At 41.9% G+C, this 10,750-nt stretch overlaps 1 protein-coding gene across 1 annotated transcript; it reads left to right on the top strand.

Annotated features, from left to right (window-relative positions):
- Positions 1 to 4,095: 4,095 nt before the first annotated feature.
- LOC131676272 (uncharacterized transmembrane protein DDB_G0289901-like) lies at positions 4,096 to 7,876 on the top strand. Its single transcript, XM_058955390.1, has 2 exons — positions 4,096 to 4,185; positions 4,274 to 7,876. Exon 2 carries the CDS (start codon positions 4,616 to 4,618, stop codon positions 5,498 to 5,500), a length of 885 nt encoding a protein of 294 aa, XP_058811373.1. The 5' UTR covers positions 4,096 to 4,185; positions 4,274 to 4,615; the 3' UTR covers positions 5,501 to 7,876.
- The last annotated feature ends 2,874 nt before the right edge of the window (positions 7,877 to 10,750 follow it).

Below are 10,750 nucleotides of genomic sequence, written 5' to 3'. Positions count from 1 at the left end.
TCATAATCCACATCCAGAATGCATAATCGAAATCCAAGAACTACAGTTAGAAACCAGATTCAGAATAAAATAGTCGGATTTCAGAGAAATTGCAATACCTTTCTATTGAGAAAGGCAAAAAAAGAATCCTCAATTAGAATACACAATCAACATCCAGGATCAGAATAAACAACCCCTATGATCGGAATCCACCACTTGAATCGAGAAACCAATCAGAATCCATATTCAGAATCCACGATCAGAATCCACAATCTAAGTTCACTATCTAACTCCATAATCAGAATCTAGAAATCTGAATCAACAATAAAATCCTTAATCTGAATCCATAATCAGAATCCAAAAACCACATCGAGAATCCACAATCAGAACCTACATTCAGAGACCACAATCTCGATCCCCAATGAGAATCCTGAAACTACAACCAGAATGCCAGAAAAGAATCCTCAAAAATAATCCACAATCAGAATCAAGAAACAACTATAAAAATATACAATCAGAATCCGCATCTAGAATCCACAATCAGCATCCAGGAACCACAGTCAGATACCAGATTCAGAATCCAAGAAAAGAATCCACAATCAGAATCTAAAATCAAAATCCGCTATCGGAATCCACAATCTGAATCACCAATCAGAATCCACAAACAAAATCAGCAGTCGGAATCTTCAATAAAAATTCCTAATCTGATTCCACAAACAGAATCCAAAAACCACAATCAGATTCCGCAATCAGAATCCACATACAGAATGCACAATGTAAATCAACAGTCAGACTCCAGAAGCCACAGTCTGAATCCAGGGGCGACATTATGGAACTAGAGGTATGCGCCGTCGCGCCACGCCTCCGATTTCAGGTGAAAATTGTCGGCGCGCTGATCATTTTTTAACCTGAAATCGACGGCGTGGCCGGCGGCGCACACCTCTATATGAAACCATTTCAAATCGATTTTTTGTATACAAGCTTGCATACAATAAAGGACTAAAAGAATCCACAATCAGAATCCACAATCTGTATTTAAAGCCTGAATCCATAACAAGAATTCAGAAACCACACCCAGAATCGCTCATCAAAATCTACAAACGAAACCAACTATCTGAATCCTCAATCAGAATCCAGCATCATAATCGTAAATCAGTAACCAGAATCAGACTTCGCAATCGAAGTCCAGAATTAAAACCCAGTATCAGAATCCATTTCACAAACGTAGTCCACCGTCTGAATCCACCTCGAGATCAGCATGATGTACCCTACAAGAATAAAACGCTTCAAGCGCACTCCAAGGACGACTCCGCCTGTAGATCCAGACACGGAATCTTCGTTTTCATCTGTGGCATAAATCGCGCGTAGATAGACTACAGCAGTGCAAGGCTCTTTGCTGCCGTCGACAAAGATATGCAGATACATTTCGTATGGGCCGCACCACTACTGACAACGCTAGTTGGTTTGATCGCTTACTAATTCCTAATCTTCAGATGTTCAGAAGCATAATTTTGCTGTGCACGGTAAACTAATCGGTAACTCGTCCCTCAATGCGGTAGAGAATCGGAGAATATCATCATCCAGGGCTCATAGAAATTGGAGAACTCGTTCCGATCCTTTTGCGTTTTCTGAAATCAGCACATACTGGCAACTGGGAACCGAACGCGACAGCGCCCGGCAACGGCGGTGTAACGATCGACGGCCATGAATTCGTGGTAGTCGACGAACAATGATAACTGCGAAGGCGTATTATCAATGGAAGTCGTGTCTATTACGGACTCCAGAGGCACCTGCGTTCGAGCAGACTTAGCTTCTCTACGAAGTGTACCCTGTGCAAAACACTAGTAAGACCGGGATGGTCTCTATGAGTAGAAGACGTGGACAATGCTTGAGGAAGACTTGTGAGCACTCCCAGTGTTAAGATCAATATCAGGTGGAGTACAGAAGGACGGAGTCCAACAGGTAGTCAAATCTGGACGAATACGGCGGGATTTACGAGCATACATTCCAAGGACGGCTTAGTCTGTAGCCCTAGGCGCGCAAATCAACACCAGTTCTAGTGATAGATGTAGATAGACTACAGTAGTGCGTGACTCATCACGAGAAAGGGGCCCATAGAAATTGGAGAATCCTGTTGCGTTTTCTAGACTCAGCACTGGCATGCGGAACTGTACACGACAGAGCCCCAAAGCAGGATAACGATCAAAGGGCCATGAGTTCGTGGTAGTCGATGACTTAGCTTCTCTACGAAGTGTACCCTGTACAAAACTCTAGTGAAACTGGCGCTGGTCTGTATGAGCAGGAGACGTGGACAATGCTTGAGGAAGACTTGCGAGCATTTCGGGTGTTAAGAACCATCTTTGGTGGAGTGAAAAAGGACGGAGTCTATAGGTGGTCAAATCTGGGCGAATACGTTGAAACTTGCGAGGATACCTGGCAACTGTGCTTCGAAAACGATGTTCTATGAGAATTTGGTTGAAACAAGGCTACAAGGGGTGCAACGTACGACAAGGTTAGACTAAGTGGCGCAAGACCTAAGGAATACAAGGTGCCCGTAGGATTGGGGAAAAGAAACCATGATCCGAGAATGTTGGAGTTTCGCCATCTGACTCTGCTCATCGATGTGTTACTTGCGGGTAAGGTCGTCCAATCGCTCTGCTTGGTTGTTATTCCGTCTGGCGTAGTGAAGATGTTTCATCATCGACAGCTAGCGATTCCTCGTTCTGTTCTTACTGCAGAAATTCTATTTGTTGAGTTACATGGTTTCGCTGATTTATTGCAGCGTACTTATGGCGATTGTATCTTCATCAGCTACGGCTTCGGCTCTCGTCATGCTTGATGCTTGCTAAGTCTCACCTCCCTAAGAAAATCGGCGATCTACGCTTGCTGGACTGAAGCTATGCGCAGTGCTTCTTCTACTGACCCTTCAGAAAACAGGTTGTAGACTATCTGGAAATCCAATGTCCGATCCAGCGGTGGTGAGTGATTCGACGATCACTCTCCACTGAATTTCTGGTCAGCATCGATCGTGGAACAGTTTTGTATGCAACGTTTTGCGGAGCGATCCAAAGACACCCTTAATCTGCGACTTGTCTTCACATTCCCACCGTAGATAATCACGTTGACTACATCTCACCTAGTCTTTCACCGGTCATCGATGGTTTAATAAAACTAAGAGGCAGCATGCCTTCGAATACAGAGCTTGAACGTCGAAAGATATCAGTATTATCAGCCGTCGGTACGATATGTGTCGTTACTGGATTCAGGAATACCTCGAAGGTTGCACAACGCTCTTAGAAGTCTCGTCCACTGTCGACGAAACCTTATTCGGTAGATCCAATTCGCTGAATTTCGAAATGCTTCAAACCTAACCTCCAATCGACAAAAACTCCTCACTTCAACATAACAATACATTGGATGATCAGCGGCTCGTCAGCGTTGGTAATGGGCTATTTTGAAGGAGTCACCCATTTACAGACATTCTTGTAAGGTTCACTTCTAACTCTCACATCCATTAGCAGCTTTTCATCGTCGCCGCTACTGGAATGTCGACAGCAGCAAGAAGACTTGTGTAGCAGTTAACAAATGCGTCACATGTTTCCAGAACAAAACAGCCAATATTAACAGTTTGTGGCCAAGTATCTGCTGTTAGGCCACATGAAGCTTGTGGATCCAGTCGACAACTATCCGCTGTAGTATTTAAAGCGGACAGAAACAACCACGAAGCTGCGAGTGGTGTTCGACGCTTCCTGCAAAACTCCACTTCGGTTTTCCCATCATCTACAACCTCCTCGCATCCAGGAATCTACCAAGGCAACGATAGATAGTCACCTATAACTAATGATGCGTCTATCCACTGAAACCTTCATCGCAGCGCAACGGCGGTTCTTTGTCACTTGGAGATATTATCTGAATCCAGAATCAGAATCTAGAATCGAAATCCAGAACTATAAGCCAGAATTAGACTCCGGAATCAGAATCCCAAATTGAAGTTCAAAGTCAGAACCTACAGCCAGAATATCTTTTCTTGGGACGTAAGAATCGTCTCTCGCAGCGAGAATATCTGCTCATCTAAACATACTATTCTGTTTACCACTCTCTAACAGATTCTGCGCCCAGAAGTGGGACGGATCCTCCCTAGTGCTGGGAACCATGTACTCGTACGACATTTTCGCCGCGATGCCCTGCTGCACTGAACGATTGAAGGTAATATCTCTCCAGCCTACGGTCGCGGCAACGCGCCAAATCTCTCTAAATCTGTTCTTTCTCTCGCTCTGTACCATTTTCTCTACAGTGCAACAACTGTTTCAAGCTGCTGCTGCATCCGCACCAGCGGTTAAACTTCTACAGCGACTACAGCCACAGCGTGTCCTGTCCGTACTGTCACGCCCAGGATACGCACTTCGTGAAGCCGTTGGCCTACTGCTACACCAAGCAGCCGATGCAGTTATTCCAGCAGTGGCCATAACATGAGGCCCCGTTGGAGTCCCCTAAGGTGGTGGTAGATCCCCAGTTTACCGCCTCCGCCAGTACCAGTCGAAGCAACAGCACCTCCTCGGCATCGCCGTCCTGTTCGTCGTCAACGGCGACCACGACCACGAACACGACGACCTCCTCCGCCAGCCAGGACTCGGCGATGAACTCGTTCATCCAGGAGCTGCGCAATATCAGCAGTTCCAGCAGTGCCAGCAGCAACAGCAGCTTCGATTCGGGCTTCTCCGCATCATTCGCCGGAGGGGACTCCAACGGCGGCAGTGGCCGGGCCACTGCCCTCAATCACCAACAGCAGCAACAACAACAGCAACAGAACATCATCTGGGGAAATAAGTCACTCTGGGGTAGACCACCCCCGAGCCCATCACCCTCAGCAAAGACATCATCCACACCGGCGACGGAATCGTCAAATATCAACGGTAACAACAGTATGTACGCTAGCAAAGATCCCCAATCCTCCTCCTCGACCTGGAACACGACGGCCAGTCCGTCGCTTCCATCCCAGTCCCAATCGCCCCCCTTTCCGCAAAGTATTTGGGAAAACTCAGCTACGAATGCAACCGAATCGCTGGCACTGACCGGTCCCGGGTCTGCCGCCTCCCTCGGTTCCATCTGGATGATTCCGGAATCGTCCTCCCGAAGCGTTTGGGGCGAACCCCCTTCGAAGCCAAATTCGCAGCTGCTGCGACCGGCTGAGATAGGGTCCAGTAGCGTCAGCAGCAGCAGTAGCAACACAGGCGGCGGCGGTGCAGTCGGTATCGGCTGTGGCAGCAAACTTAGCTCCCTGTGGGCACCGAACGCAGCCATCGCGCCGGCGGTTACTGCTTCTGCTGCGTCCGGGAATGTTTTGAAATCGCTCCGACTGGCTGGTACGGTGGGTGCCGGTGGTGGCCCTAGCTCCAGCTTCGGTCTCGGTGGTTTGACCACGACTCCGACTGGTGGCGGCGGCGGCGGCGGCGGTGCAGCCACTTCCAGCTTGCAGCTGTTTTCGGACGAGTTTCTCAGTTATCTAAATATCAACAATTAGAGCAATTTTTATCTTGTTATTTAGTTCATTGCGTTTTTATTATTTTTTTCGGGTTTTTTTGTCTTAGTTTGCAATTTATTATTTTTTGATGTTTATAAATATATTTTTCGGTTACTCGTTTATATTCGCAAAGTGTTTTATTCGGACTATTGCCGTGTTGTGTAGATGTTTTTTTTCGGGCCCATTAGCCCTCGTATCTATACATATAAATATATACATTATAAATATTGTATGAAACAAAAGAAGAAAAGAAAACATTTTTTTATTCGATAAGACCTAGCAGTAAGGACAAAACAATGGTATCTCACTTAAAGCAAAACAAAAAATTATCCTTTAAGGCTCTTTTCGTTCCAAATCGTGGTGAGTTATGAATGACACATGACAAACAAAACAAAAAAAAACACAAAAAGTGTAAACAAAGTTTGGTTTTCTCCTTGTACTAAAAGCTTACATACAAACCTCTGGGAAAACTAGCGATGGGCGGCAGTTTTGTGAGGTTAGGAATTGCGTATCGACAAATGCACTACAATCAATCAATCAAAAGAAGAAAAAAACCCAAAGCAAGCCATGAAATAAGCAAAACAAAAGCAAAGCGGCGGTATTGAGAGGCGCGCGTCAAAGTGTGAAGCAAAAAAATGAAAAATAAAAACAATTCAAATCAGGTATAATTCTAGCTCCTCCGCCGAGGGCGGATCATTTTAGGCTTAAGTCATCACTGAACTGTAGGATGTGTAAACTGTAAACAGTGAACAGCAAACAACAACAACAACAAGCAAAACAAACCTATTATTAATCGTCTTAGAAGTTTATTACCCCTAAATATATATAGATATACGAGATGGAGGTTAGTTTTTCGAACCTGTACATATAGGCCCAGATGCAAAAGTGAACGATTAGAAAGCAATATGGATGAGTGCGGGAAAGAGTGCGAATGCCAATTTACATAGACAGGTGCGTACGTGTTGAGTGTGTTAGTGCGTTTCGGTCGTTACTTTGATCTGTACTTTTTTACTGGCAACAAATGTGAGCGAAAACTAACGGTTTAAGGGACTGATTCAAAAGAAGAAGAAAAAAGAAAACAAACAAAACAAAAAATAAACAAGCGACTTGTGATTAATCGAAACTTTAACCGATACGACTGAGACTGTGAATGATATGGACGCGGACGCGGATTCGGGAGTTTCTAAAACTCGCTATTTTTTTCGAAAACGGTCAAATTAGAGAAGAGGCAAGTATTTTTTGAGTATTGTTTTCGGGAATATACACATTGGCTAGGAGAGGCAGGCAGGAGAAGAAATTTTACAATCACAAAACATTTTCGTACTGAATAGGAAGAGGCAAACTTTTGGATGAACTTTTTTCATTTTTTCTGGTTGGTTTCAGGGAGAACGCTAAAAGAAAATGGTTAAAAGAGAGGAATTTTACTATGTACTAAAAGCGTGTTAAAGCCTGCACGAGGGTTATTTGTCAAAATTTGATCTCGAGGGATGCGTGCGTGGATGACGGGTGGACGAATCAGATTCAAACTAATGACAGTTTTGAGATCGAGTATTTTGGGGTAGACCGTTTGACACTAATTTCACACTAGTGTGACCTGGAAAAAAGATGTATCCAAACAAGAACGAAATTGAACAAATCCCCATTAAAAACACGTCAAATTTCTGCTCGTTTGTAATACAACCAGTTCATCTTGGTGAGTCCCTACACTTTATCACAGTTGTGCCACAATTTTATCGAACTAAAGCCCCTGGCAGCAAAGTTATTGCCGGCATACTTTCACAAATTTTTAGTTGCATCCCAACGCTTCTTCAACCCAACCAGTGTTGCCACATATACCAATGTATCAGTTCTTTCTCCATCAAAATAGTAATAGAGATCACCAATTCACTAGTTCGAAAATTGTACCAAATCTCAAAAATAACATAGTCTATAGAATATACCAGTACCGTCTTTACGCACTTTGGATGGATATAAAACCATTCGACGTGTATGAAATCCTTGTTTGGCAAGCGATCTGCAGATGTGGCAGAACTAATGCAGTCTTTCCTCACATGTTAGAACGTCAACGGATAAATCTACAACGGGCGAATACCTCCTAAAGTGACTTCTACACTTCCTAAGATCTCACAAAGAGCTGAAACTGTTTCGGTCGGATCATGTTGTTGGGCTGTCATGAAGGCAACGTTCGTCAAATTCAAAAAAATATTCAAAAATGTACTTATGAAAGTGTGGTTGAAAATACACAAATCAGCCGTACCATTGCTCCAAACCTCGTTGAAGAGCCAAGTCGAAACAACTGCTTTTACAGAATATTTGAAAAATATAGATTCTAAAATAAAATTTTTAAATAAAAAATGAGAGTTCCTTTCTTTAAATTCAAAACCTCACGAGCAAATAATGAACACAAAGGCATATCATGCGACACGGTGACATACACTCGACGCGTTTTCTATTCCATCTATTTTGCATGATTGGTATTGCAATTAATTGTTCCGCTCGTATTGATAGGCTCGAGTAATCTTGATGTTTTGCTTTAAAATCAATTTTAAACAAACTAAACCCATTTTGTCTACAAACAACAAAATTTTCAAACAGTAGTATCTATTGATTTTAGATAAGATTTACTCATAAAAACAAGTAAGCCTAATAAATGTGACTATTACCTTTCATTTGAGCACTAAATGTTACAAGTATCAGCTCTAGCACTGAACTTACTGCAATTAGTCTGATTGGATTCCTATGGAGCAGTGCTGCCAGGGACAGTTTACGTTGACGACGAAAACTAAAATTGTCATATATATTCGTTAATTTTCAATATTATTGAAAGCTGATAACGCCTATCAATTGACGATATTTTCCACGCAATTAGATTATATTATATATTCTCTATGAATTGTATTGAGCATTGGAAAGTATAAATTGAGCAGCTTCTAGAACTGTGAGGAAAGCACCGATCTTTATGAAAGCCGGTTTTTCGTATTTCTTAACTTCATTGTTTTCAAGAAAAAATAATTTTGAAACCCTATATGCACCAGAAAGAAAGTTATACATCATGGGGTTAATTGTGCCGCTGGTATTAATAGCCTCGAGTAATTTTGAGGCTTACTTTAAAAGCAATTTTAAGCAACTTTTTCGTAACAATTAAAGTATTTAGCACTTCGTCTTTCGATTGGTGAAAACGCAAGTTATTGTTTTATTTAAATTCGTGTTTTGGTCTCTTTCCGCGCCGACATCAGAGAGGCGACTGCACAATCTGAACCCGAGGAATCACATGAATTGGGGCCGCCGGTTTTCCGTCTCACGTAGAAAGACGAGACCGCGAAAATTTTTTTGATCTCAAAAATCTTAACGACCTTCTGCTGAGAAAGAGCCAGGATTGCCACTCTCAACACACTGTCGATTGATTTCAAGGGTTGCAATATTCGGCCATCTGTAAGCGAAGTCGCATATTGATTGAAACAAAAAAAATGTGGGTGTTGGTCAATGTTAAAAGTCGACTCCCTTCAATTTCATCATATCAGGAATAAGTTTTGCTAATCTGGTGAACGTTCAAATAGGGAACGTTCAACTCATGCTATTCTATCATTCCTCCCTTCCTTGGTCGAGGCACTTTTTATCCTCAAACCACATTTTACAACTGTGAAGGTTAGATTACGACATCTGGGGAGGGGTCTGCTTTGAAATCTTGGGTAAAGTATGTCGGATAAAATATCGCCATTTTCAAACATTTCGCTACTTTTTTTGTTTCGATCTAGACAACTTGAAACTGATCTAGACTAGTTCTATCTTTTGATAGAAGCGTCCTAGCGAACAACTTCGTTCGACAAAATTGTTTATTTTGGTATTTCCAATACATGCTCCGAAGATACTAATACTCGAAAAAGTATGTAGATGGCGCTGTGTCGTAATACATCACAAATACTTTTCAAAATGAATGTTTACAATCATAAATATTGAAGCAAAAACATTCTATCGTTTTCTTGAACGGAGTTATTTATTTTCACATTTTTAACGAATTATTGACACCTATGTTCCATAACCTATGTAGTGCGCCATCTACATATAAAAAATTCTACTTTCGACGAGGAAAGTCTCAGGGGCTCTAAGTATGTATCATGGAGGTATGGTGTCTTCAATAAAGTAGCTTGAATAACAATGAAGTTATGATCTAGATAAGTTTAAACTGATCTAGATCAGTTTTATCTTTTGACAAAAGCTTCCTCGCAAAAAAAAACTTTCTTCAGCAAAGTTGTTTGTTTTGATATTTTCGGTATATGCTTCAATGATACTTATAGTCTAAAATGTATGTAGATAGCGCGTTGCATGACATTCCATCAATTTAATTTTCAGGAGCATTCTGCGTAAAATCTTGCACAGCACCATCTTCAAAGGTTATAGAGTATACATACCTTCAATAATATGTCAAAAATACTAGAACAAACAACTTTGCCGAAGAAAGGTCATCCCTAGATCAGCTGCTGTTTATTTGGGTAATAACCGAAATTGTCAGAGTGATGGTGAACTCTTCAAAATTTACTTTCCCAAAGGTCACTGCAGCGCACCTAGGTCGGAGTCTAGCTTACATACCGATGATATTTTTTTAAAACAGCTTTTCAATGTTGGTCACATTTCACCTGTTTATGAGTAAAATTCAGATAATATTCCAATGTACGGCTTTCAACCCTCGCGCCCATTGGTTGCTTCTCTTTCTCTCCCGTACACACTCCGCGTCAAGCACTGCTGTAATTCGATTATCCGATGAAGCTTTAAAATAGACATTTTTTATTGATTTTTGACATTTTACTTAAACTAGACAAGGCTACTGAGTCGGTGTTCGTTCTTTTGTAGGTAAAGAACGAAAATATTAGTGGGTTAATTTACGCAAAAAATTAATATTTCAACACAACGCAAAAATCGACAAACAATCAGAGCGTTTGTTTGTCAAGCTTTCATAAATATACATTTTGTGTGATCTACACTGAAAATTCTTACTTCACCATACAGTGTAGTATCCGTTTTATTTTAAATAAAGTCAACGTTCTCAGTATAAAGTCAAGATTTTTTTTGCTTAATTGCCAAGGCGAACCAGGGTCATTTTCTCAAACAACTTCCGGATACAGGACGGCATCGCAATCGGCCAATACGAGTTGTGATCGGAGGCTGTTTTTTTGGTTTTGGAATGGCGATGACTCCTCTTTATTGCCTTCAATCATATTACCCTGAACGAACTTGAGGATTCACAGAGTTAGG

This window comes from Topomyia yanbarensis, chromosome 1 (genome assembly GCF_030247195.1).
Source record: "Topomyia yanbarensis strain Yona2022 chromosome 1, ASM3024719v1, whole genome shotgun sequence".
In the NCBI taxonomy this organism is placed as follows: domain Eukaryota; kingdom Metazoa; phylum Arthropoda; class Insecta; order Diptera; family Culicidae; genus Topomyia; species Topomyia yanbarensis.
Note: the sequence above shows the minus strand (reverse complement) of the source record. Positions and strands in the feature narration are given on the sequence as shown.